At 44.5% G+C, this 26,580-nt stretch overlaps 1 protein-coding gene across 1 annotated transcript; it reads left to right on the forward strand.

Moving 5' to 3' along the window:
* Nucleotides 1-3,642: 3,642 nt before the first annotated feature.
* Nucleotides 3,643-25,503, forward strand: LOC145340697 (casein kinase I). Its single transcript, XM_080185156.1, has 7 exons — nt 3,643-3,757; nt 14,798-14,946; nt 17,603-17,831; nt 18,250-18,420; nt 20,553-20,701; nt 23,539-23,731; nt 25,460-25,503. Exons 1-7 carry the CDS (start codon nt 3,742-3,744, stop codon nt 25,501-25,503), a joined length of 951 nt encoding a protein of 316 aa, XP_080041282.1. The 5' UTR covers nt 3,643-3,741.
* The last annotated feature ends 1,077 nt before the right edge of the window (nt 25,504-26,580 follow it).

The raw sequence follows: 26,580 nt of genomic DNA on the forward strand, positions 1-26,580 counted from the left end.
GTTGCCTTTCAGTTAGGCTAAGCTCTGATCTGCTTGATTAGATTGACCTAGGAGATAACGTGTTGCTATTCGGGGTAGGAGCTGGAATTGACCTGATCACTGGTTTGTCTATCTACCAACAACAAAATGGGGCGGCATGGTAGCACAGTGGTTGGCACTGCTGCTTCACAGCTCCAGGGACCTGGGTTCGATTCCTGGCTTGGGTCACTGTCTGTATGGAGTTTGCACATTCTCCTTGTGTCTGCATGGGTTTCTTTCGGGTGCTCCGGTTTCCTCCCATAGTCCAAAGAAGTACGGGTTAGATTGATGGGCTGTGCTGAAGTTGCCCCTTAGTGTCCTGAGATGCATAGGTTACAGGAATTAGCAGGTAAATTATGTATGGATATGGGGGTCTGGCCTGGGTAGGATTGTGGTTGGTGTAGACTCAATGGGCCTTTTTCTGCACTGTAGGGTTTCTGATTCTATGAAATATAGAATCCTTACAGTGCTATTTGGCCCATTGAGCATGCTCCAACAACTATCTTACCCAGCCCTATCCCTGTAACCTCGCTTGTTTATCCTGCTAATCCCTTGATTGTATGTGTCAGTTTGGCTAAGATCAAGTGTAGTATAGACATACTGTGCTTGGCTGAAGTCATTAGGTTACATTTCAGCTTCATTTGAAGCAGTTTTTAAAAGCGACATTCCTGGCCTTTTGGCTAAGATGCAAATGAGATCAAGCCTTGGAGGAGGAGCTATGCCTGCTCTGATCAGCTTGGATCATGGAGATCAAGCCCAAGACAGGAGGTGAGAACCCTGTCTTGTCAGCTTGGATCGGGAATGTCTCAACTTGATGAGACTCTGAATTGGACTTGATTTGATTGAAATGGAATAAAAACAAAAAAACAACCACCTAACCTGCACATCTTTGGAGTTTTAACTGGTTATTTCTGATTTGTCTTGTGTGGACTGGCATGTGCCTACATAATAATCGCAACACTTGTCTGTGGAGCCCTTTGATAGATGCTGTACTTGGCGGCAACTTTTTTTAAAAGACCAGAGTCACACTTGCACCAGTATAAGATCTTAACATCTGAAGCCTCTACCTTTGCTTCACCTGCAACAGATCCACAACAATCTTGCTGCGCTCTCCAGTGTTTACATTGGGTATAATACTAAACTCTATATAAATGCATGAGTGCGCGCACACACACCTTGGAGCTTTGAAAACAAATGTGTTTGTTTTTAAGTTGGAAACTTGTGTAAAGTTAACTTAGTCTGTCTTGCTTGCAGAGACTTGTCATATCTGCACCTTGTTTTGGTGATAACACACATCCTCTACCTAATTGCCATCTACGCAAATTAGAGCCTGTTATTCCTAAAATGACACCGCAGCAACCAGGTACATCTTGCCAAGAAGGAGTTGGTTACCAGGCAGTTTCCTGCGGCTTGTATGCTGTGGTGAGGATGGGATCAGCCCCGACAGTAGTTACTCCATAACAGGAGACTGGCCTAGTGATAGTATCAATCGACTAGTAATCCAGAGGCCCAAGCACATGCTCTGCAGAGATAGGTTCAAACCCACCATGGCAGCTTACGGAACTTAAATTCAACTCGTAAATCTAGAACTGAAAGCCAGTCTCAATAATGACAACCATGAAACTATAAGCAAGTTTGATCTTTAAAAACGTACCTGGTTCACTAATTTCCTTTAGGGAAGGAAATCTGCCACCCTTAACTGGTCTGGCCTCCATGTGACTCGAGTCACTGCTGTGACTCTAGCCACTTTAGGAGAGGCAACGGCCTAGTAGTATTATCGCTAGACTATTAATCCAGCAACTCGGCTACTGCTCTGGGGACTCGGGTTTGAATCCCGCCACGGCAGATGGTGGAATTTGAATTCAATATAAAACGTCTGGAATTAAGAATCTACTGATGACCATGAAACCATTGTCGATTGTTGGAAAAACACACTAATATCCTTTAGGTTCACTAATATCCTTTTAGGGAAGGAAATCTGTCATCCTTACCTGGTCTGGCCTACATGTGACTCCAGAGCCACAGCAATGTGGTTGACTCTCAACTGCTCTTGGGCAACTAAGGATGGGCAATAAATACTAGCCCAGCCTATGAATGAATTTTTAAAAAAAAACTGCCTTCTGAAATGACCGAGCAAGCCACCCCAACATGGACTCTTTGGTTTTTGCATTTTGGCACTGGTATGTTTGGTCAATAGGATCCTTTAAAAGGGAATGTCTTGTTTAGCGCTGGTGTTATTGACCAGGTAGCTTTTTTAGGTCTTGCATTCATGATGGCTGTTGTTCCATTGAGGCCAAAGTGAATGCTGCTTGCTTTGTCATTTTTTTCTTGACATGTCCCTTGAGCTGCTCTTGAGGGACACTTCCGGGAGCTGCTTTCAAGTGCTAATGTTCACTCAAGCTACTGGATCACTGGCAAAGACTTGATGGGGAGAGCTGGCCTTCTTGCAGTGCTGTGACATTCACCACATCAATTGAACAGGAAGTGTGTAATTAGCTGTTCTCCATCCTGGTAACCACCAGCATCCCTGTATAGGAACTAGGTAATTTTCATTTCCTCTGAGACTGAGTTGAAATATAGCATTCCTGCCACCAACCCAGCTAATACAGAATAGAATCCCTACAGTGCAGAAGAAGGCCATTTGGCCCATTGAGTCTGCACTGACCATAATCCCACCCAATTCCCATAACTCTCACATATTTACGCTGCTAATCCACTTGACGCTAGTGTCAGTTTAGCGTGGCCAATCCACCCTAACCTGCACACCTTTGGACTGTGGGAGGAAACCAGAGCACCTGGAGGAAACCCTCACAGGCACAGGGAGAATTTGCAGACGCCAAACACAGACAGTGACACGAGGCCAGAATTGAACCCAGGTCGATGGCGCTGTGAGGAAGCAGTGCTAAACCCCTGCACTCCCGTGTCCTGGCCCATAGACCATGAGTAGAGCTTGAGACTCTGGTTTGTATTCTTCTGTACCACACCAGGCCAAATTGAGTGGCCTGGTGTGGCATTGCTGTGCCAGCAAGTCTTTCAGCCTCTCGTATCTTCTCGTCCTTTGATCTGATTCACTGTTGGCGTTTAAAACAGTAATAAGTCTCACAACACCAGGTTAAAGTCCAACAGAATTATTTGGTAGTAAACGCCACTAGCGTTCGGAACGCTGTGCCTTCGTCTGGTGAGTTCTGATCCCAAACAGGGCATATAAAGGCACACACAGTTTACAGGATACTGATTAGAATGCGAGTCTTTACAGCTGATCTGCTATTCAAGTCCTAAAGGTGCAGACAATGTGAGTGGAGATAGCATTATGCTTAACGTTATACAATATGCATTGTCTGATTACCTGTAAAGACTCGCATTCTATTTAGTATTCTATAAACTGTATGTGCCTTTATATGCCCTGTTTGTGATCAGAACTCGCCACTCACCTGACGAAGGAACAGCATTCCAAAAGCTTGTTGCGTTTACTACCAAATAAACCTGTTGGACTTTAACCTGGTGTTGTGAGACTTCTTACTTTGTTTACCCCAGTCCAACACCAGCATCTCCACTTTGTGTTTAAAACAACAGGGATGATTCTTCCTTCTACCTTTCCCACTGATAACGATCCTCTCTCTTTTTTCAGGTGCAAACATCGCCACAGGGGAAGAAGTTGCAATAAAGCTGGAATGTGTCAAAACAAAACACCCCCAACTCCACATCGAGAGCAAGTTCTACAAAATGATGCAAGGAGGAGGTGAGTTCTTGGATCATTCTGGATGGAGAGGGCAGATGAATTTCACGTGGAACGATGAGGCCTTTTGATTCAATGAAGCTCATCCCTTCGAACCATCTATCAAAGGGTCTACCCCTCTAATAGACCCATCAAATGTATATCTCTTTCTGTCTAGCAGTCATGGCAGACATTTTTGTGTTGATGCTTGTTGACATTTTGACCTTTTTAAAGTTGAGATTTCTGGTCCCTTAAGTCAGGGTTTACTCTGCCAAGCATAATGTTGCTTAGAGTAACAGCTCCTTCCCATATCTAATGCACGCTGTAGGATGAAATAGTGGTTGCGCAATGCTGTGGGAAGGAAGAGCTGTTGAATCATTTGGCAATTGTGTCTCCATAAGAGCGGCAGCGTCTGTAAGTTGTCCGTTATTTCAGAGGCGGATAGATTTGCTGGGTGAGAGTTTCGCAGAATGCAGCGACTGATATGCGCCCCTCCCCAAAATAAAAATTGGTTGTATGGGTTGGTGAAGAGGATGTGGCTGAATTGCTGGAAAGTTTGCTTGTCCAGGTGACTTGAGAAACTGCAAGGATCTTTGGTCAGTAGGACTGTGTTTTTTGAGGAGATGCACTCCTTCTATTTAACTACAAGGAAAAGCAAGCATCTTAAAGGCACCAGAAACGTAAACTGCTGGAAAATCTCAGGTCTGACTGCATCTGAGGAGGGAGAATAGAGCCAGCATTTCCAGTCTGGATGATGCTTTGTCAAAGCTCAGAAGCATGATTCAGACTCGACATTAGTTCTGAACCCTTTCCATGGTTGCTGTCAGACAGGCTGAGATTTTCCAGCATTTTCTGTTTTTGTTTCAGATTCCAGTATTCGCAGTATTGTGCCTTAAGACTTCACTGGCAAGAAGCATTCTTACAGCAACGTCACTTCGTGAGCAGCTAGCCAGCATCGTCTAGACATTTGTCTCCTTGGAAATGGAATGCAACTAATTGTACGATTTTATATTAAGTTATATTTTAAGTTAGCAGAGAAATGTCTCAAACAGGCTTGCATTGGTAGCACACACCACTCATCATATGCAGCATGCCTTACAAAGAGCTCCTTGTCAATGATTCATGCATGCTGAATGAGAATCCTGATACACTAATGTTTGTGCACAATGCATGCAACCTAAGATGCCCCTCGCATATTTACAAGGAAGGAAGACACTTGCAGTAATGTTATTCTAGGGATGCTGTAGTGAGCGTGCATACAGAAAATAAAATGCTGAAGCTGTGATGGTAGATTGGACGGTGTACATGCTCTCTGTCCGTCTCTCTCTCTCTCTCTCTCTCTCTCTCTCTCTCTCTCTCTCTCTCTCTCTCTCTTTATCTCCATTCTGGACTCAACTAAAATGTCAATGTGCAAAGGCCAAAGCAGATTATGTGTTGCTGACTGCAGCATCTGACTAACTGAACAAACCCCAAGGAAGGCTAGTGATCTTGACAGTGCAATGACTGTGTTTGCCCCTTTCTGTGGTGCTCTTGGAAATGGAACTGGACTAATGGAATGCATCAGATTCATGTACTGAACTTGAATGGATTTGTACAGCCACCACTCATCCAACGTCAAGGCAAATTCTGGCCCTTCCTCTTGGAATGGAGGTGATCTTCAACCTGAGCTAATGCACCTTGACAAGAATTGAGGGGAACCAGTGAATGTACTGTCCTTCGATTTCCAGATGGCCTTTGATAAAGTGCCACAGCAAAGTTTATTGCGAAACATAAAAGTTCATGGTACAGGGTAACATCGATAGGTGGCTAACAGAGTTAATCACCTATATCCATGGCAAGACATAACGAGTGATGTGCTGTTGGGATCCATGCTGTGTGCCGCTGGGATCCATGCTGTTGACATATTTAAATTACTTTGGATGCAAGGATGGGTGCCAAATTCGCTACAAAGGTAGCAAAATAAGTTGTGAAGAGGACATGAGGTGAAGAAAATATATGGATGGGAAAGTGAGTGGGAAAAGATGTGGCAAATGGAATATAATGTGGGCAAATGTAAGATTGTCCATTTTGTCAGGAAAAATAAAGCGTGTTTAAATGCAGAGATTGGAGAGCTGACGTGGAGAGGGATGAGATGTTCTATTGTATGAATCACCAGCTACATGCAAGTACAACAATCAAGAAAAATAATAGAATGTTATGTTGGAGTTTAGAAGGATGGGTGGGATCTTATTGAAACTTACAGGTTACTGCGAGGCCTGGATAGAATGGACATGGAGATGATGTTTCTCCTCGTAGGAAAAGCTTGAACCAAAGAGCACAACCTTGGGCTAAAGGGATGATTCTTAAACCGAGATGAGGAGGAACTTCAGCCAGACAGTAGTGAATCTGTGGAACTCTTTGCTGCAGAAGGCTGTGAAGGCCAGGTCATTTGAGTGTCTTTAAGACAGCAATAGATAGGTTCCTGACTAAGAAGGGGATCAGGGGTTATGGAGAAAAGGCAGGAGAATGGGGATGAGAAAAAAAATCAGCCATAATTGAACAGCGGAACAGACTCAATGGGCCAAGTGGCCTAATTCTGCTCCTATGTCTTAGTGTTACGAGGGGAATTGAATACAAAAATATGGAGGTTATACTTCAGTTGTATAAGGTGTTAGTGCGATGTATTTGGAATATTGTTTACAGTATTGGTCACCTTATTTGAGGAAGAATGGCTTCCAATACATTTACATTCAGAAGAGGTTTGCCAGGATAATACCTAGAATGGGTGTGTTAACTTGTATAAAAAAAAAAGGTCAGACAAGCTAGACTTGTAAGTGCTGGAGTTTAGAAGAGTAAGAGGTGACTTGATTGAAACAGACAAGATTCTGAGGGCTTTGACAGGGTGGATGTGGCAAGATTTTTTTTCTTGTGTGGGAAAATTTAAAACTGGGGGGGTCACGATTTTAAAAATAAGGTGTCACCTATTTGAAACTGAGAACGTTTTCCCAAGTTTTGTGCGTCTTTAGGATTTTCTTCCTGAAAAGGTGGTGGAAGCAGAGTACTTTGAATATTTTTAAGGCAGAGCTGGATAGATTCTTGATGAGCAAGGGGGCATAGGCATGAGGTTGCAATCAGATCAGCCATGATCTCATTGCACAGTGGAGCTGCTCGGGGCAAAATGGCCACCTACTCCTTGTTCATATGGTCTTGGTTGATTTGTTTTTATTACCTTTCTAAATATCGTTAATAGGATGCAATTTTCCCCAATTGCTTTTCCATCTTTCTATTTCTGGACTTTTTTTTTGTGATGTTGCATTGATCCCATTGCTTAATGTTTCCATTGAGTGTAATCAGTCTAAAATGTGGACCTTGGGGTATTAAAACACAAATAGCCAAATATTTAAATGTATTTGAGGCCCATAAGCTGAAGACTTTCAGTTAAATTTTCAAACTGTTGAATTAGAGGGTCTCAGCAGAAGTTGCCACAATCTGCCCCTGAAGTTATTTGGGGTGGGGGGAAGAAAAGGAGCGAGGAGGCTTATTATGACTGGTGGACGTCTCAAAAAGAACTTGCAGTTAGAAGCACTTTTAAGTGCAGTCACTTGTAAGACAGCCAGCAGTCAGTTTGTGCTCCCATTGGAAGCTCCCACAAATAGCAGTGTGGATTCTCAAATAATCCCATTCTTGTGGTGATTGAGGGACAAAAACTGTCCAGGGCACAAAGTGTAACTCCCTTGCTCTTCAGACTAGTACTAAGGGAATCTCTTATGTCCACCTGAAAGAGCAGACAGAGCTTCTGATTAACATCTCACCTGGAACTAAGCAGAAGGCAGTGGTGCCATGGTATTGTCACTGTGTTAGTAATCAGGAGGTTCTGGGAACTTGGGTTCTAATCCCGCCAAGGCAGATGGTGAAATTTGAATTCAGTGCAGAGAAAATTGGGAATTAAAATTCTGTTGATGACCATTAAACCATTGCCTCTTGTAAACAAAAAAATCTGGTATGCTAATGTCTAGCCTACATGTGACTCCAGACCCATAGCAATTGGCTCTTAACCTGCCCCCTTGAAAGCCATTAGGGATGGACAATAAGCGTTGGCCCAATCGGTGATGCCCACATCCCATGAAAGAATGAAAATGAAAGACACCTCTGACAAAGTAGCGTTTCCTTTTCGGTCCACAGTGTTTATCATAGAATCCCTACAGTGCAAAACGAGGTCATTTGGCCCATTTGAGTCTGCACTGACCACAATCCCACCCAGGCCCTAAATCCACAGCCCCACGCATTTACCCTAGCAAGTGCCCCTGACACTTGAGGGGCAATTTAGCACGGCCAGTCCAGCTAACCTGTACATCTTTGTATTATGGGAGGAAACCCATGCAGACATGGGGAGAATGTGCAAACTCCACACAGACAGTGATCCAAGCCGGGAATCGAACCCAGATTCATGGGTGCTGTGAGGCAGCAGTGCTAATCACTGTGCCATCGTGCTGTCCCAATATCTTGACTTGATGGGTTTTTGATGAGAGAGGGGATTAAGGGTTATGGGGAGAGTGCGGGAATGTGGAACTGAGCCACGACAGATCAGCCATGATCTTATTGAATGGCGGGGCAGGCTCAAAGGGCTAGTTGGCCTACTCCTGCTCCTGTTTCTTATGTAAACCTCTGGAGAGGGACTTGAACTCTTACCTCCGAGGTGCTACCAGGCTAACACTCACAAAGGGGTTCAGGTGCAGACCACCCACTAGAAGAGTATTCTGTAGGATGGGCTTGTGATTGCCTCGTATTCCAGCAGAGAGAGAGCGAGGGACACTGCGCGAGAAGCTCAGGAATTCTATGTTCTTAAAGTACACAGACATGTACAAATGCTGAGAGCTTGTATGCAGATAACGAAAGGTAGGGTCCACTTAATTTTCCTGCAGTTAATTCACAAGGATATTGCCTGGATTGGGAGGCATGCCTTATGAAAGGTTGAGGGAGCTAGGTCTCTTCTCCCTGGAGAGACGAAGATTGAGAGGAGACCTGATAGAGGTTTATAAAATGTTGAGAGGTATAGATAGGGTGGATTCTCGGAGGCTATTTCCCAGGGCTGAAATGGTCGCTACGAGAGGACACAGGTTTAAGGTGCTGGGGAGTAGGTACAGAGGAGATGTCAGGGGTAAGTTTTTCACTCAGAGGGTGGTGAGTGAGTGGAATTGGCTGCCGCCAGTGGTGATAGAGGCAAACTCGCTAGGGTCTTTTAAAAGACTTTTGGATGAGTACATGGGATTTAATGGGATTGGGAGTTATAGATAGTTCTATGGCTTGGTAGGTATGGATATAATTGGCGCAACTTGTGGGCCGAAGGGCCTGTTTGTGTTGTAGTGTTCTATGTTCTATTAATTGGGATTAAGAATTTTATGAGCGCGATATTTAGGTTCACAACAATGTATGTATCAAGAAACTCAATTTTTAAAATTTTGTTCTTGTTGTTGTCTCCGGAAATAAACTGCAAAGATAAAAACAAAATACTGTGAATGTTGGAATCTGAAACAAAAACAGAAAATGCTTAAATCTCAGCAGGTCTGACAGCATCTGTATGGATAGAATAGAGCTGACGTTTTGAGTCTGGATGACCCTTTTGTCAGAGCTGCAAAGTTCTGGTTTCTAGTGGAAACACTTTAGCCTGGCATGTTTCTCCACATAGTCCCATTCACTTGGATTTTCCCCATGTACTTTTTGAATTCAATTTATCCTCTTCACTCCACCTTGATTTTTGGTGGAACATTTGACCAACCTTCTGTGCAATAAATACATTTTTGATAAGTTAATTCCCTCCAGTTATCAAACTTTCCCAATCAGTGAAAATAGCTTTTCTCAAATCAAAGCTCTCAAAAGCAAGTTCTTTTCTCCCGGAATACAGAAGCACGGTGCTTATGTGTCTGGACTCTTGATTCTGGAATATAATTTCAAAATCCCACTATGGCAGCTGGGGGGTTTAAATTTAATTAAAATATATAACACCTGGAATCTAAAATCTAGCAGTAAGTGACTGAAGTTTTTAGCTAAAAATCTACCTGGTTCACTAATTTGAAGGAAGAAATAAGAAAGGAAATCTGTAAATCCTTGCCCAGTCTGCCCTATACGTGACTCCAGATCCAGAACAATGCAGTTTATTCATAACTGTCTCCTGAAATGTTCTAATTTGTCCCTCGGTTCTATTCTAGAAGGAGGCAGTTCACCATTGCCATCACCTTCTCGAAGGTGATTGAATCATAGAATCTACAGTGCAGAAGGAGGCCATTTGGCCCATTGAACCTGCACCAACAAAATCCCACCTAGGACCTATCCCCATAACCCCACATATTTGCCCTCCTAGTCCCCCTGACACGAAGGGGCAATTTACAATGGCCAGTCAACCTAACCCGCACATCTTGGACTGGAGGAGGAAACCCACTGAGATGGGGAGAATTGACAGTGACCCTAGTCCAGAATTGAACCTGGTGTATGGGGCAGCAGTGTCAACCACTGTGCTACTATGCTGCCCCAATTGGGATTGGCAACAAATGCAGACCTTGCCACACTCAATCCTGTGGAAAGCATTTTTCTTTCAAATTCAATCTGTTCTAATTTATAATCCAAAACCACCTCTTTTCTAGCCTTTCCTCAAAGTTCCTTATCCAAACTATTAAAGACGTGAATCTATCCTTATGTCGCCGGACATATTGCTCAGAAAGCCCCCTTGATTCTGAATTTCACTGCAGTTGATTTTGGAATGTCCCTATCTGGGTACTGTAATACTTTGTGGAGTATCACTGACACAGCTAGCCAAGGAGGAGATCCTTGACTGCAGAGGTGGAAAAAGCTGAACAGCCAGGGGTGCATTGTCCTTGAGAAAAGGGAAGTTGAGATGTGACTGAAGACGTGCTTTTCAAGTTTTGAAGGGCTTTGATAGAATGGATTTACAAAGAGGATGAGACCAAAACTAGGGGCTATCAATACACAAGAGTCACTAATGAATGCAGTAGGGAATTTGGGAGCAACTCATTACCAGGTGGTTAGAAGGTGCTATTGAAGAAGCTTGGTGAATTGCTGCTGCTGAACTTTTAAATGATGCATGCTGCTGACATGGTACAATGGTGTTTGAGGGAGCTGATGTTGAAAGTGGTGGTTGGGCTGTCAGATCAAGAAGGCTGCTGTGTCCTGGATTGTGTTGAGCTTGAGTGCTGTTGGAGTTGCACTCATCCAGGTCTGTCCATCACACTCCTGACTTGTGCCTTGGCTTTGGGGAGTCAGGTGGTGAGTTAGTTCCCACAGAATTCCCAGCCTCTGACCTGCTCTTGTAGCCACAGTATTTTATGACTGGTCCAGTTCAGTTTCTGGTTGATGGTAAACCGTAGGATTTTAATAATGGGCGATTCAGTGATCGTGCCATTGAATGTCAAGGAGACCTGGTTAGATTATCTTAGAAAATGGTCATTGCCTGCTACTTGAGTGTAGAGGTGCTCTTTGCCAACATTCCTTCTCAGCTTGACTCTCATTTCAAGGTGATGCCCTTTTTGTTGTGGATTTTTCTCACCAGAGGAAATAGTTTCTCTCAGTCTACAGTACAGGATTACAATTCCATGGTTCCAACCAGCACTGAAATGGAGGTAGGGCTAGGAGGAAATGGCACCTGGGTCCCAGTCATTGGCACTTGTGTGGTGTGAGCATTGCTTGCTACTTATCAGCTCAAGGCTGAATGTTGTGAAAGTCTTGCTGAATATGGGTATAGACTATAAGATGAGAAAATGAAATAACAGCAAGATATACTGATGGAGTGAGGGGGAGGCTTGTGTGGAGCTTGAGCACCTGGATCTTTTGGGCTGAATTATCTTTCTCTGTTCTTAAGCACTAGATAATTTACCCCATCAATTTGTAATCTTTCGAGCTCTCAGCCACACATGTGGTATTAAAGGTTCTGCATTGTTAATAATTTGATAAGTGATGTTTTAAAATGGATGCACTGGGGTCATAAATGTTTTAATTTTCTCTTCCATCAAGCTGGGTATAACAGCACCAGAATGAGTTCCAGGAACTCATTACACCAACCCTTTACCAGAGTACGTTAAATCCTCACCAACCTACATAACGTGTTAGAACTGCAGAGCAAACCAGTCAACCACAGGGAAGAATACATTGTGATTGCAGAATTCGATGCAAGATGCACACCTGAGGTCTTCAGTTTTTCAGTTGTTTGCCCTGTGTATTTTCAGCCCTCTGTTTATTTCTGAATTCTAACATATACTTTTATCCCCCTTTTAACGTTTAATTGAAATTGTATTTTTAAAGTGCTAACTAAGTGTGTTGCAACTGAACCCTGCTTAAAATGGCATGTAACTCATCTCACATACGTATTTTTAGGTTTTCTTTGCATATTTGTGTAGGGCGCGTTGAAGATTGGTATATCCTGGAAACAATATCTAGCAGCAAGTAGATTTCCTCTTGGCTTTGCCCCAAGTCTCCGGGATACGACGTTCCCTTTGTCGAAGGCTCTTTGTGACTGAGTCCCAGTGTGTTTAACAGGACTTGATTTTGTTTTAAAGATGGTTGGTGATTAATTGACTAGGAGCAGGGTGCAAACAGGTATGTCCTGAAGTTCTGAAGGACAGGAAGTGACTTGTTTAAAACACACAAGACCCTGAAGGGTCTTGGGACAGGGTGGATTTGGAAGGAATGCCTCATCTTGTGGGAGAATCTAGAACTTGGGGCCACTGCTAACTCAGGGCAGCATGATAGCAATAGTCAGCACTGCTACCTCTCAGTGCCAGGAACCTGGGTACGATTCCTGGCTTGGTTCTCTGTCTGTGCGGAGTCTGCATGTTCTCCCTGTGACTGCATGGGTTTCCTCTGGGTGCTCTGGTTTCCTCCCACAGTCTGAAAGAAGTGCTGGTTAGATTCATTGGCCATGCTAAATTCTCCCTCTGTGCACCGGAGTTTGGCGGCTAGGGGATATTCACAGTAACTTCATTGCAGTGTTAATGTAAGCCTACATGTGACAATAAATCAACAACTTCAAAATAAGATGTTGCCCATTTCAAACTGTGATGAGGGGAGAAGAAATTCTCTTGAGAGACTTTGGAATTCTGTTCCTCAAAAGGTGGCTGAGGCAGAGTTGTTGAATACCTTTTGATGCAGAGATAGGTTTTGATCAGTAAAACATTATTGGGGTAGGCAGGAATGTGAAGTTGAGGTTAAAATCGGATTAAATGGCAGAGCAGACGTGAGGGGCTGAACGGCCTACCTTTGCTCTGTTTTTATAGCTTTTTAGGGCTAAAGGGATCAAGAGATATGGGAGGAAGGGTGGATCAGGATATTGAGTTTGATGATCAGCCATGATCAAAATGAGTGGCTCATCAGGCTCAAAGGGCCGAATGGCCTATTCTGCTTCTAGTTTCTATAGTTTGTATGATGGGACTGGAATGTTGAAATCTAATTAGTGAGGTGCAGAATTGGGATTGACCGTGTGATGGGACTTGACTAACAGGCAAGCAAAGGTCTATGTGTGAGTGGCCTTTTCCACCCCCACTTCTCATCCTGCCCCAAAAGTAGTAACTCTTACTGGCATGTGCTTCCACTGATTCTGCCATTATGTTGCCTCTTTGTGAGAGTTCAGTATCTGTTGAACATGAGCATAAGGAATAGGAGTAGGTCCTGTGGTTTGAGTGTCAGTAGGGAAGGGATTTTAGCCAATAATGTTGTTATGGAGAAATATCAACTGTGAAAATTTTGATGTTTATCCACCATAATGAAAATAATAGGCTGTTGTTAGAATGAAGATTATTCTGCTCATCTCTTCTTCCCCCCCCCCACCCCCCCCACCCCTCCCCACAAAAGGGGGATGGGGTATGTGCACATGTGGAGTTTTTGATCCAAGTTTAGAACCTTTTCCTAGGTCAATAGGATCATTGTTTAATGATAGAGAAAAGCTACCCATTTGGAACAGCCGTGTTGTAACAACATCGACTATTTTCAATTATCGGGGTGAAGGATGGCTAGAAACTAATGTTAAACAATCTTGGGGGAGGAAAACATCAGCGAACGGGAGAGCTTTCCTGTAAGCTGGTATCTCAGTAACTGGATGTTTCCAGATTAAAATATTTCAGCATGTCATTTCCTGCTCCAAGTCTCGCATGCCCAGGCACATGGCCTGTGATCTGTGTTTTGTTTTTAAGACGTTGCTAAACTGTACTGCAGCAGTCCAGCTGGCACGATTACATCATTCTCAACTGGAATTTGCACGCACTCATGTGTGCAGCCCTGAATTTCAATTGCAAAAGGGTTGCTAATGTGTCTGACTAACCTGGATTTTCCATACGCATTTGTAACATCTTTGGCATCCTATTTTTTTTCTGTCCTCCTAAGCCATGTTTGTTCATAGAATCCCTATAGTGCAGAAGGAAGCCATCCGGCCCATCGAGTCTGACAGAATCGCTTTCTCAGGCCCCTGCATCCGCCCTAGTCCCCATAACCCCATACATTTATCATGGCCAACCTGTCTAACCTACGCATCTTGGGACACCAAGATGGCCAATTCCCCCTAACCTACACATCCTGGGACCTGGGAGGAGCACTCGGAGGAAACCCATGAAGACACGGAGAACGTGCAAACTCCACACCATCACCCAAGGCCAGAATCGAACCCAGGTCCCTGGCGCTGTGTGAAACATAGAAATTAGCAGGATTAGTCCATTTGGCCCTTCAAGCCTGCACCACCATTCATTTTGACCATGGCTGATCTTCGAATTCAATATCCTGGTTTTCCCTCCCCCTTCCTCCTGTATCCCTTAATTTCCTGTAGCCCCAAGAGCTATATCTAATTTCTTCTTGAAATCATACAGAAGCAGCAGTGCCTGCCACCATGCCGTTAGTTGGACAGTTTAGAGCTGGATCTTGGTGCATTCTATACCATCAGCTTGTTAGTAGTGACTGAAGTGCTAGCCAAGTTTTGCTATAGTAGCTGGCAGCTGTAATGAATGTAACTGTTTTTAAACTTGTATTTAACTTCCCATTTGCCTTGCCCATATGTGTGCCTGATGGTATGATTTTGGATTCTTCCATCTGCAGTTGGGATTCCCTCGATTAAATGGTGTGGAGCCGAGGGAGATTACAACGTGATGGTGATGGAGCTGCTGGGTCCCAGTCTTGAAGACCTTTTCAACTTCTGCTCACGCAAGTTCAGTCTGAAGACTGTGCTGCTCCTCGCAGACCAAATGGTATGGATTTTCAGAGTTCTAATATGCTGCTAATATGAGCAATGTATCTTGAAAATGGGGAGGGGTTGAATGTGCTGTAGTTGAAAATGTGCTCTGCACAGTCATGATGCTGGTATCCTAATTCTGTGTCCCATTTGCCTGTCACTCTTGTCCTCACTGACCCACTTCCACTTCTGGTCCAGCATTGCCTCTCTTACAATTCCCATCCTGTGTTTAATCCCTATAGTGTAACATAGCAAAATTTGCAGATGGTACCAAAATAGGTGGGAAAGCAAGCAGTGAAGAGAAGACCAAGGTTTTACAGATGGATATAGATAGGCTAGAAGAATGGACCAGAATTTGGCAGATGAGGTTTAATGTGGATAAGTGCGAGGTTATCCACTTTGGCCAAAAAAAAAGACAATGTTAAAATTAAGGATGTGGAGACTTTGGAGTGAGTACAGAAAAGGTTTACCAGGATGTTGCCCGTTTTGGAGGGTGTTAGCTATGAGAGAGATTGAATAAACTGGGATTGTTCTCGCTGGAAAGACAGAGGCTGAGGGACGACCTGATAGAAGTTTATAAAATGGAGCGGTATAGATAGATATATGTTGGAAGCTTTTTCCCAGGGCAGAAATGGCAATTATAAGGGGGGAAGTTTCAGTAGAGATGTGCGGGTGAATCTTTTAACACAGAAGGTGGTGGAGGTCTGGAGCATACTGCCAAGTGAGATGGTTGAGGCAGATACATTAGCCAAGACTTAACTTGATAGGCATATGAACAAACAGGGAATAGATGGATAGGAGGGCTGAAGGGCCTATTCCTGTGCTGTTTTTTATAATCTAAATGGAAAGCAGATTCAAAATGTGACCGCGCAAAGGACCTGGGTGTCTTTGTTTATGAATTGCAGAAAGTTACAGCATGTAATAAAAAAGGCAAATAAGATGTTAGCATTTATTGCAAAAGGACTGGAGTGAAACAGTAGAAAAGTGTTGTTGCAGTTGTATAGGGTGTTGTTGAGGCCACATCTGGAGTGTTGTCCAGTTTTGGTCTCCTTACTTGAGGGAGAATGTGGTGGCATTGGAGGCACTTCAGAGGAGGTTCACGAGGTTGATTCCGGGGATAGGAGGGTTGATGTACGAGGAGAGATTAAACAGTTGGGCTTGTACTCACTGGAGTTTAGAGAGGAGAGGGGATCTGATTGAGGTATATAAAATTCTAAAAGGGATTGATAAATATAGACCAAATGTTTCTCTTTATGGGGCAGTTTTGAATGAGAGGTCACAGGGTATAGGTTGAGAGGCAGTAGATTTAAAACTGAGATGAGGAGAAACTACTTCTCTGAGGGGGGTGAATTTGTGGAACTTGCTGCCCCATAGTGTGGTGGAGTTTGAATCATTGATGGGCTCTAAGAAGGAGAGAGAGATATTTTTGATAAATGGTTAAAGGGGTGTGGGGAACAGGTGGGAAGGTGGATTTGAGACCACAGTGAGATCAGCCATGCTGTATTTGAATGACAGAGCAGGCTCAAAGGGCTGAATTACTTCTGCTCCTAATTCCTATGTTCCTTTGTATTCACCATCCCCATGTCTGCAACTTTCTAAACTGAACAGCCATCTAAGTTCTGTGTTCCCCCAGTTCTTATATGTTGTGCATCCCTGATTTTAATCAGTACACCTTTAGCAACTGTACTTCCATCTGCTGAGGGCCATTAAATTCTTTAATATCTATTCTTGTGTGTTCAAGTTTTTGTCCAGTGTAAAATGTCTGCTTACATTCCTAAAGAAGTACCTTGTGATGTACTTTTTCTTTTTAAAGGCGCTGTATAAATGCCAGTCATTATGCTTGCTTCCCTGATGCTCAGGAAAGACTGGCAGGACTATTCTTGCACATCAAACCTGGTCATTCCCGCTATAGAAATGATGGTGAACAAAACTGGACCAAACAATAGCGGATGGGAAGTGAGGAAAGCGAAACCAATTATACCTTGTCAATCTTAGTTGCTATTGCTAAAGGACCTAGTTTCCCGTTGCTCGCACGCAGCTGCAAAGTTGTTGACACTAGGCGTGCAAGGTGCTGAGACTATTCTTGCCGTCTCCTTTATTGTGTTAATAACCTAAAACCTTCTCATTAGAGCTAAATGACGAGCATGCCAAAACTTGAATGACAATTGCGTCTTGGTTTCCAGGTGCCCAAGCAGAGTCAGTAATGAGAAAGCATGTCCACTTGCAGCAAGCTTTAGAGCTTTTTAGTAGTTGGAACACTGGTAAAAGTGATACCCAAAGATGTACAGGTTAGGTGGACTGGCCATGGTACATTGCCCCTTAGTGTCCAAAGGCGTGCAGGTTGAGTGGATTATTTCATGCTAAATTGCCCCTTAGATTCCCGGGATTTTTGGGGTAAATACATGGGACTACGGGGATAGGGCCTAGGTAGGATGCTCTTGTCATTGGTGCAGATTCGATGGGCTGAACGGTCTCCTTCTGCACTGTAGGGTTTCTATGATGGGTCAGGACTGTTGTGATAACTTTTACAAGGAAGCCTGTTACAAGAAGCAAATCAATGTGAGGGTCAGGTCGATAAATCCTTGAGAACAAATGTATAAACCTTCAGGAGCAGATTACTGAATCCCTGATTTGTAATTCCTTGCACTCTTGGCTCAATTATATTTCCCCAGATCAGTCGAATTGAGTACATTCATTCCAAAAACTTCATCCACCGTGACGTTAAGCCAGACAACTTCCTCATGGGCCTGGGCAAGAAGGGAAACCTGGTTTATATCATTGACTTTGGCCTGGCCAAGAAGTACCGTGACGCACGGACTCACCAACATATCCCGTACCGGGAAAACAAGAATCTGACTGGCACGGCTCGGTACGCCTCCATCAACACTCATCTGGGCATCGGTGAGCATGTGACCAATGTCCGTCCTGGCGTGCAAGGCGGGGGGAGGTGTTTGAGTGTTCCAAGGATATTAATGATTAGGGAAATTTAGCAGGAGAAAATTGCTTTCTTGGGTGGGAAAGAGGAGGAGTTGACCACTGATGTTGTCTCGCGTGGACTGAGGAAGCAGCAAGCCAGATTGACTGACTGGCCTTGTTCAAAGTTTTGTGCCTTAAACACCAGGGTAAAGTACTGTAGAAATGTATGATGTGGGAAGTTGAGGGCTGCTTTTTTTTTCTTTCTCCTTTCTTTTTCTCTCTCTCTCTCTCTCTCGTATTCGGGGTAGTGGATTTTAAGAGGTAATCAATCCCGTAATACCACTGCTAGTTATTCCAAGTGAATCTTAGCTCCTGACTTTTTAAATAAAAAAAATCTCCACAGAACAAAGTCGCCGTGATGACCTGGAGTCACTTGGTTACGTCCTGATGTATTTTAACTTGGGCTCGTTGCCATGGCAGGGACTCAAAGCAGCCACAAAACGGCAGAAGTACGAGCGCATCAGTGAGAAAAAGATGTCAACACCAATCGAAGTATTGTGCAAGAGCTATCCATGTGAGTGCCTCTGGTTCCTCTTCTAAAAGAGATTGCTACTGTTTGGTAATGTTGGAGCGGCAGCCAGGGTTTCAGATCTACATGGGTTAGCTTCTGTCTCCCCCACCCCACTGCTCCTGGCACAAAACTACGGGTGTTTGTCCTTCCAATGTCACGTGTCCAAGTAGTTATGCTTCATTGGGCAGGCTAGACTTGTCAATCATGAGCAGCATCACAGTCAAACCCAGCCATGCCCTAGAACATAAAATGTAGGAACTGAATTAGGCCATTCAGTCCATTGAGTCTGCTCTGCCATTCGATCACAGCTGATATGATTCTCATCCCCATTCTCCTGCCTTCTCCCCATAACCCTTGATCCCCTTGTTGATCAAGAACCTATCTATCTGTCCTAAATACACTCAATGACCTGGCCTCCACAGCCTTCTGTGGCAATGAATTCCACAGATTTACCATTTCCTGGCTTTCTCCTCATCTTTGTTCTAAAAAGTTGTCTCTGAGGCTGTACTCTCGGATCCTAGTCCCTCCCCCTTCTAAACTTGTGTTACCACAGCCCCTCCAGATGTGACTCCTGTCAAGTTGTTTTATTATTGTCTTATGACTGAACCAGAAGTAAATCATTTGGGTTTTCAGTAGCAAGCTGAGCTGCTCAAAAGCTGACCCCATGCTGGCAGTTTATAGTGTTGCCAGGTCTGCCTGCCTGTTGATTGAAGTGATGCGAAAACATGCTTTGAGGAAGTCAGTTGTTTTTAACCTGACGTCGTGCTGCTGGGCACAAGATGACGTGTCGTAGTGTCACCACCAAATGGAACTCATTCTGTCTTGGGATTGTACAGTTGAGCTACATATAATTCCCAGTCCTGATCACTAACCTGCCAAAACTGTTGCTGAACTGGCTGCTGCCCTTGACCGGGGTGGCACAGTGGTTAGCACCGCTACCTCACAACGCCAGGGTTCAATTCCGGCCTCAGGTCACTGTCTGTGTTTGCACTTTCTCTCCATGTCTGCATGGGTTTCCTCCCACAGTCCAAAGAAATGCTGGTTAGGTTGATTAGCCATGCTAAATTGACCCTAGTGTCGAGATTAATAGGGTAAATATGTGGGGTTACGGGGATAGGGCCTGGGTGGGATTGCTGTCAGCGCAGACTCGATGGGCCAAGTGGCTGCCTCCTGCACTGTAGGATTCTGTGATGTACTGTATCTTTATGGTCAGTGGCGTTTTTTCTTACTTGCCTAATGCTACATAGGGGCTTCACTATAGGGATTCTGTGACCTACCTAAATATGTTGATCGAAACGATATTATAAATGTGCACTTACTGCTATTGCGATTTTTTTTTCCCCTCCTGTCCAGCAAAGTCGACTGTTCGGATAAGATTGCAGGCTATGAATCTGTAGGGCAGGCTTCTGAATTACTCAATTTAAAATGTATATCAACTTCACATTGCATTTTTAGGGGGCAGTTTCTTGGCAAGTCCTCTTTGTAATGCGTACAGATAAATTTAACCTCTTGCAGTTTTAATGTGCTGCTATAGCTGTCATAAAGTTTACAGATTATTTAAGTGAGTTTGCCCAATTGTATGCTGTTTAAAATAGATTGAATTGGGTTGAAAGTCTTTCAAGAGATTGCATGTGCTTACCAAGAATTTATGGTGAATTAAGCTGTGGTTTCTTGCTAAGAATTTGAAGCTATCTTGCTTTCTTTGCTGTCCTGTATTCTATCTCCCACCTTGCAAGTCAGCACCCCTGCTGTGCAATTCCAGATTGATTGTACTAAACTCTGCTTGCCAGTCCTTTTTGCGTCCCTTCGGTTTACACTCTGCTGAAGCCTTGCACAGTTTCCCCTCCCTTTTCGGTTCAACATTCAGTATTTCTGCTGACGTACGATTGTGGGTGAGATTTTTGCTGGTTGTAGCTGAGGTGTGTGCTTTTCTTTTTCCTCCCTCCTTTCTTCCCCCCCAACCTATCCTGCCTAATCTACTATTGCTTCTCCTATCCTGCCCAATCCACCACTGCTTATCACTTCAGATCCTCTTATCGTTTATCACTCTGGTCTTCGCGATATACCTCGGATGATTGGTCTGTTTCGATGTTTCTGTGATCCTAATGTTTTTTATTTCCCTCCCCCCTTTTTAGCTGAGTTTTCTACCTACCTGAACTTCTGTCGCTCCTTACGTTTTGATGACAAGCCTGATTACTCGTACCTCCGCCAGCTTTTCAGGAACTTATTCCACCGACAGGGCTTCTCATATGACTACGTCTTTGATTGGAACATGCTAAAGTTTGTAAGTGTTAAACTTACCAAAAAAAAACTTCTTTCCCTCCCCTCCTTCTGAAATGTTTTCCTTGGATTTTAACCACAAGAAAAATATGCCTTCAAGTTTTTTTCTTAATTAGTCACAAATAGGCTTACATTAACACTGCAATGAAGTTAGGGTGGAAATCCCCCAGTCGCCCCACACTCTGGCGCCTGTTTGGGTTCACTGAGGGAGAATTTAGCATGGCTGATGCACCCTAACCAGCACATCTTTGGGACTGTGGGAGGAAACTGGAGTACCTGGAGGAAACCCGCACAGACATGGGGAGACTGTGCGCACAGTGACCCAAGCCAGGAATCGAACCCAGGCCCCTGGCGCTGAGGCAGCACTCCTGACCACTGTGCCAACTTTCTGCCCTTTGTGTCACCTTTTCCAGGACACCTTGAAGCATTTCATGTGCAAACAGTTACTTTTTGAGCCACAGGAACCCCTGTAGGGGATACCAAGCAAGAACATACACTGTACCTGTGTCAACCTTAAGGAGCCTCTGAGCTTACCCGTGTGGCTCGGGCTGCACTATTGCCTCCGAGCCAGGTTATGGGTTAAAGTCCTATTTTGGGAACTGAAGTGCAAAATATAGGCTCCCAATGCAGCACAGTACTGTGTGTGCTAGATTGTCTGAGGTGCCATCTTTTCAAATTAGTGAGCGGCACGGTGATTAGTGCTGCTGCCTCACAGCGCCAGAAACCCGGGTTCGATTCTCGTCATGGGTCACTGTGCAGAGTTTGCATATTCTTCCTGTGTCTGCGTGTGTTTCCACCGGGTGCTCCGGTTTCCTCCCACAATCCAAAAGATGTGCTGGTTAAGTGCACTGTGCTAAATTCTCCCTCAGGTGCCAGAGTGTGGGCGACTAAGGAATTTTCACAGTAATTTCATGCAGTGTAAATATAAGCTGACTTGTTGCACTTGTAAAGAAACTTGAACTTTAAAATTTGACCTGGGTTTGATTCCAGCCTCGGTCACTGTGTAAAGTTTGCATGGTTCTCCCCGTGTCTTCATGGGTTTCGTCGGGATGCTTCAGATTTCTCCCACAGTCCAAAGATGTGCGGGTTAGATTGATTGGCAAAGGTAAAATTGCCCCTTAGTGTCAGGGGGACTAGCGTAGGGCAAATGCATGGGGTCACCAGGCTAGGACCTGGGTGGGATTGTTGTTGGGTGCAGGCTCTGGACCAAATGGCCTCCTACACTGGAGGGATTCTGTTCTATGTTCCATGGATATTAAAAGCATTCTATAAAAGCAAGTATTTCTTCAACAGAATTCTATTTTGAGATGCTGCCATCCAGATAAACAACTGAAAAATGTGTCATTTTTACTTGAAAAGCAGCATAAAATGTTTAAATGGGGGTGGTGATATCTCTGTGGTTTAGTACACTATGGTCCATCTTTCTACCTGGGGGCCCAGTCATTGAGATCTAAAAGGAGCCAAGCCTCCAGTGAAGTGGAGCTTGTCTGTTAGTCAGCGGCCACCAATTTGCCTTGTTTATTTTTAGTTACGCTGGGAAGTCACATGCCTCTGAGTAATTGCAGCATGAAATTCTTCAGCTCTGTTTCTCCCAATGCACAGGGTTCACTGATTCGCCTCGTGGTGCCTTATTGTCACATGGCTTTTGTTTCAAGTGGTGAGAACCTATGCATTTCGCATCAGCAGCACCCCCTACAGCATAGCCATGAACATTTAGCTTTCCCCTATTCTTTGACAGCGCCTGTGTTTTCCCTCAGCTACTTAAAGCCATACATGTGGCTAGTGTTATATGTGTTAGTGTTATATGCTTGGTACCAGGGAGCAATTCACGTCCCATTGGAGACTACCTGAGAAATAGGGTAGCACAGTGGTTAGCACTGCTGCTTCACAATGCCAGGCACCTGGGTTCAATTCTCGGCTTGGGTGACTGTGCGGAGTCTGCACGTTCTCCCCATGGCTGCGTGGGTTTCCTCCCACAGTCCAAAAGACGTGCTGGTTAGGTGCATTGGCTAACTTCTCCCCCAGTGTACCCAAACAGACGGTGGAGTGTGGCCACTAAGGGATTTTCACAGTAACTTCATTGCAGTGTTAATGTAGTAAGCGCTTATTTGTAACACAAATAAATAAACTTGAAGCATTGCAGAGCTGAGCTCCCACTCCACTTCCTGTGTGAGGTGCTGGAGAGGTGCCTTGCAGGCGTGGAAAAGGGGCTGCCGTGATATCATGTTTCACTTTTGGAATAGATGAGCAAAATAGCAAGGGGATTAATTATTGAAGATCAACAGAGAGCAGTCCAAAGATGGGTGCCTGAAAAGAAAGAGTTCTAAATGGCATACCTGGACACTCAGCGTACAGAGAGAGGAACAGTTGGGCAAGTCAGTTTGCTTAGCTTCTTGATTGAAGAGTTCTAACTGACTTTTGAAACCCATTCACCAATTCCCCTAGTATCTAGCTATTGCTGTCTGCAACAATTGGCATGTGCATTTTTTTTAAGTCCACACCATTTCTGACACTTTGAGCAGCACAGGGGCCCAGGTTCAATTCCGACCTTGGGCCACTGTCTGTGTGGAGTTTGCACGTTCTCCCCGTGTCTGCATGGGTTTCCTCCAGGTGCTCCAGTTTCCTTCCACAGTCCAGAGACGTGCAGGTTAGGTTGATTGGGCATGATAAGTTGCACCTTAGTATCAGAGGGATTGGGAGGGTAAATATGTGGGGTTACAGGAATCAGACCTCCTTCTGCACTGTAGATTCTGATTTCCTTCGTTCCACCACAACCCCCCCCAAGTAAATAGCCATTTTATTCAGTGTGGGGTCAGTGACCTTTGTTTCTGATATTTGCAGGGTGCAGGGAGGACTCCAGAGGAGAGTGAGCGCGAGCGCAGGGAGCACGAACGGGAAGAGCGTGTGGTGCAGACACGCAGTTCGGCAACACGAGTCCTCCCACCTGGAACAGGGGCCGGAGCAGTAGGTAACCGGTTACGGAACGGACAAGACGCAGTGCTGCCGACTCCGGCAACTCGAGCACAGCAGTCTGGTCAGTATTCTCTCTCTTTGTCTCCCTCTTTTTCTGTCCCCTCCCCCCGCCTCTCCATCTCTGGCCTTCCCACCCACTCTCTTACTCTCTCACTCTGGAAGGCTTATAGAGGAAACGCCATAGCTTAGGATCTTGGCAGCTGAAGGCACAACCACTGTTGAGAGAATAACTTACAATCTTGATTATTATTGTTAAGGTTAAGATCAGTATATAATGAGAAGTATCCCTTGCGTTTTATACAGACTAAGCTTACTGTACATAGAGAAGGAAATGAGAGGTTGCAGAATGTAGTGTTAGTCATAGCTAGGGTGTAGAGAAAGATCAACTTAATGCGAGGTTGGTTCATTCAAAAGTCTGAAGGCAGGAGGGAAGAAGCTGTTGTTGAATCGGTCGGTACGTGACCTCGGACTTTTGTATCTTTTTCCCAGTGGAAAAAAGTATGTCCGGAGTGCGTGGGATCCTTGATTATGCTGGCTACTTTTCCAAGGCAGCGGAAAGTAAAGATTGAATTAGTGGATAGGAGGCTGGTTTGAGTGATGGCCTGGGCTTCGTTCATGACCCTTTGTAGTTTCTTGCGGTCTTGGATAGAGCAGGAGCCACACAAGATGTGATACGCCTAGAAAGGATGCTTTCTATGGTGCATCTGTAAAAGTTGGTGAGAGTTGGAGCAGACATGCTGAATTTCCTTAGCCTCCTGAGAAAGTAGAGGCATTGGTGGGCTTTCTTAATGATAGCGTCGGAGTACTCCGGTTCCCTTTAGCTAACCCAGACATTCGTTGCCGATGTAAAATGCTGAAGAATTGTTTTCTGAAAATCTAATCTGTGAACATCAGTTAGGAACATAATTCCCAACGGGTTAGTTGAACCCAAGCTGCTCTCCCCAGTTGCGGAGATGGTTAAGGCAGAAAATAGCCAAATCAGATCACAAGTTAGTTCATTTCATAGAATCATAGGACATGCAGAATTTCTTTAGTCTTCTGAGAAAGTAGAGGTGTTGGTGGACTATCTTAATTATAGCGTCAGTATGGAGTGACCAGGACAGTTTATTGGTGATCTGGACACCTAAAACCTTGAAGTGAAAATGTTAGAAAATCTCTTTTCTCTCCTTACAGATGCTGCCAGACCTGCTGACATTTTCCAGCATTTTCTTTCAGTTTCAGATTCCAGCATCCACAGTCATTTGCTTTTACCTAAAAGCTTGAACCTGACTGCTCAGCAGACGAGAGTTAGAGTGTGAGAGATGAGAGTTACAAGTCTGGTGGGGGATTAGAGATGAGGAGGGATTTGAATTTTGAGTTGCTTAACCAGGTCCCAATATTGGTGGCTGAGCACAGGGATGGTGAACAGGATGTCATGGAGTTAGGATTGGGTGGCGGCGCTGTCTTGGTTGACCTTGCATTTACACAGAATTGAGCAAGATGAGTGTGGTGACTAGGGGATTGGAGGTGGAAATGGGTGACCTTGGCCAATGCAGTTCGAAGCTCCTCTCTGGTTCAGCTATGAGGCTAAAGCTGTAGACAGTCTGGTTCAGCCTCAAAGGGGAAAGGGCTGGAACTGGTGGCCAGGGAACAGAGTCTGCTGCTCCTGAAGACAGTCTTCCCAATAGTTAATTGGTGGAAAGTTCTACACACCAGCCAAGCAGTCTGAGTGCAGAATTGGAGAGAGGTGCTCGTGAGGTCAGGTTGGGTATCGCCAGTGTTGACACAGAGTCTGATGTTGTATTTTCAGATGTTACTGAGCGGCAGTGTGAAGATGAGAAAGGTCCAGAGTAGTTCCTGGGTGGTTGGGTGAGGCTGGAAGGTGGAGGCGGATGGAAAGCAGAGGGAGCCATGCGGGAGCAAGAAGTAACTCAGTGTGATTCTCTGGCAACGATTGGAACCAGGCTAAGCACTAGTTGAGAAACATTGTTAACAAACAGTAAATAGTTGAGGCCGTAGGATTGATTTCTTGTGGGATGCAACTTGTTGCCTACAATTTAGAGTACCTGCCCATCATTTCTACCCCCTCCATGGGATTCAGCTTGTTAACGAACTGCAAGGGACTTCATTAAATGCCTTTGGGTAGTTTTTTCTGGGAATCGGGAGCTCATGTCCTTTGGGGAAGGAAGTTCTTGCCTGGCCTAGCTTACGTATGACTCCAGAGCCACAGCAATGTGGTTGACTCTCTACTGCCCACTGAAATGGCCTAACAAGCCACTCAGTCCAAGGGCAACTAGGAATGGGCAATAAATGCCACCCCAGCCAGCGACGTCCATGTCCCACTAATGAATTTTTAAAAAAAAGTTGAGATGGATTGGCAAGGCTGGGAACTGCTCTCCTTGGGGAAGAGACAGTTGAGGACATTTGGCAGAGACAATCAAAATGGAGGGTAGAGTAGTTATGGGAGGAAGGAGCAAGGCGTAAAGGTAAAAGCAAAATCCTACAGATGCTGGAATCTGAAACAGACAGAAAATGCTGGAAAATCTCAGCAGGTCTGACGGCATCTGTGGAGAGAGAATCGAGCCAGTGTTTCAAAGTGGAAAGGTAATTGGCAAAAGAAGCACAGGCAACACAACCTTTTATGCAGCGAGTCGTTACGATCGGAAGTGCACTGCCTGAGTAAGTGGTGGAGACAGATTCAAACGTAGCTTTTAAATGAGAAATGCCTACTTTACCTGCAGAGGAAAGTTTTTGCAGGGCTATGAGGAGAAGATGGGGGAGCGGCACCAGATGAATTGCTCATGCCTGCATTGATATGATGGGACTAATGACTCCTCCTGTGCTATAAACATTCTGTGATGAGTCCATATCAGTAGCACCCATAGATAGATGTCCCTGATCCACTGGTAGTCATCCCTTCAAATAAAAATT

The sequence above is a fragment of the Carcharhinus amblyrhynchos genome, unplaced genomic scaffold (genome assembly GCF_965287045.1).
Source record: "Carcharhinus amblyrhynchos unplaced genomic scaffold, sCarAmb.v2.hapA chromosome_1305, whole genome shotgun sequence".
Taxonomy (NCBI): domain Eukaryota; kingdom Metazoa; phylum Chordata; class Chondrichthyes; order Carcharhiniformes; family Carcharhinidae; genus Carcharhinus; species Carcharhinus amblyrhynchos.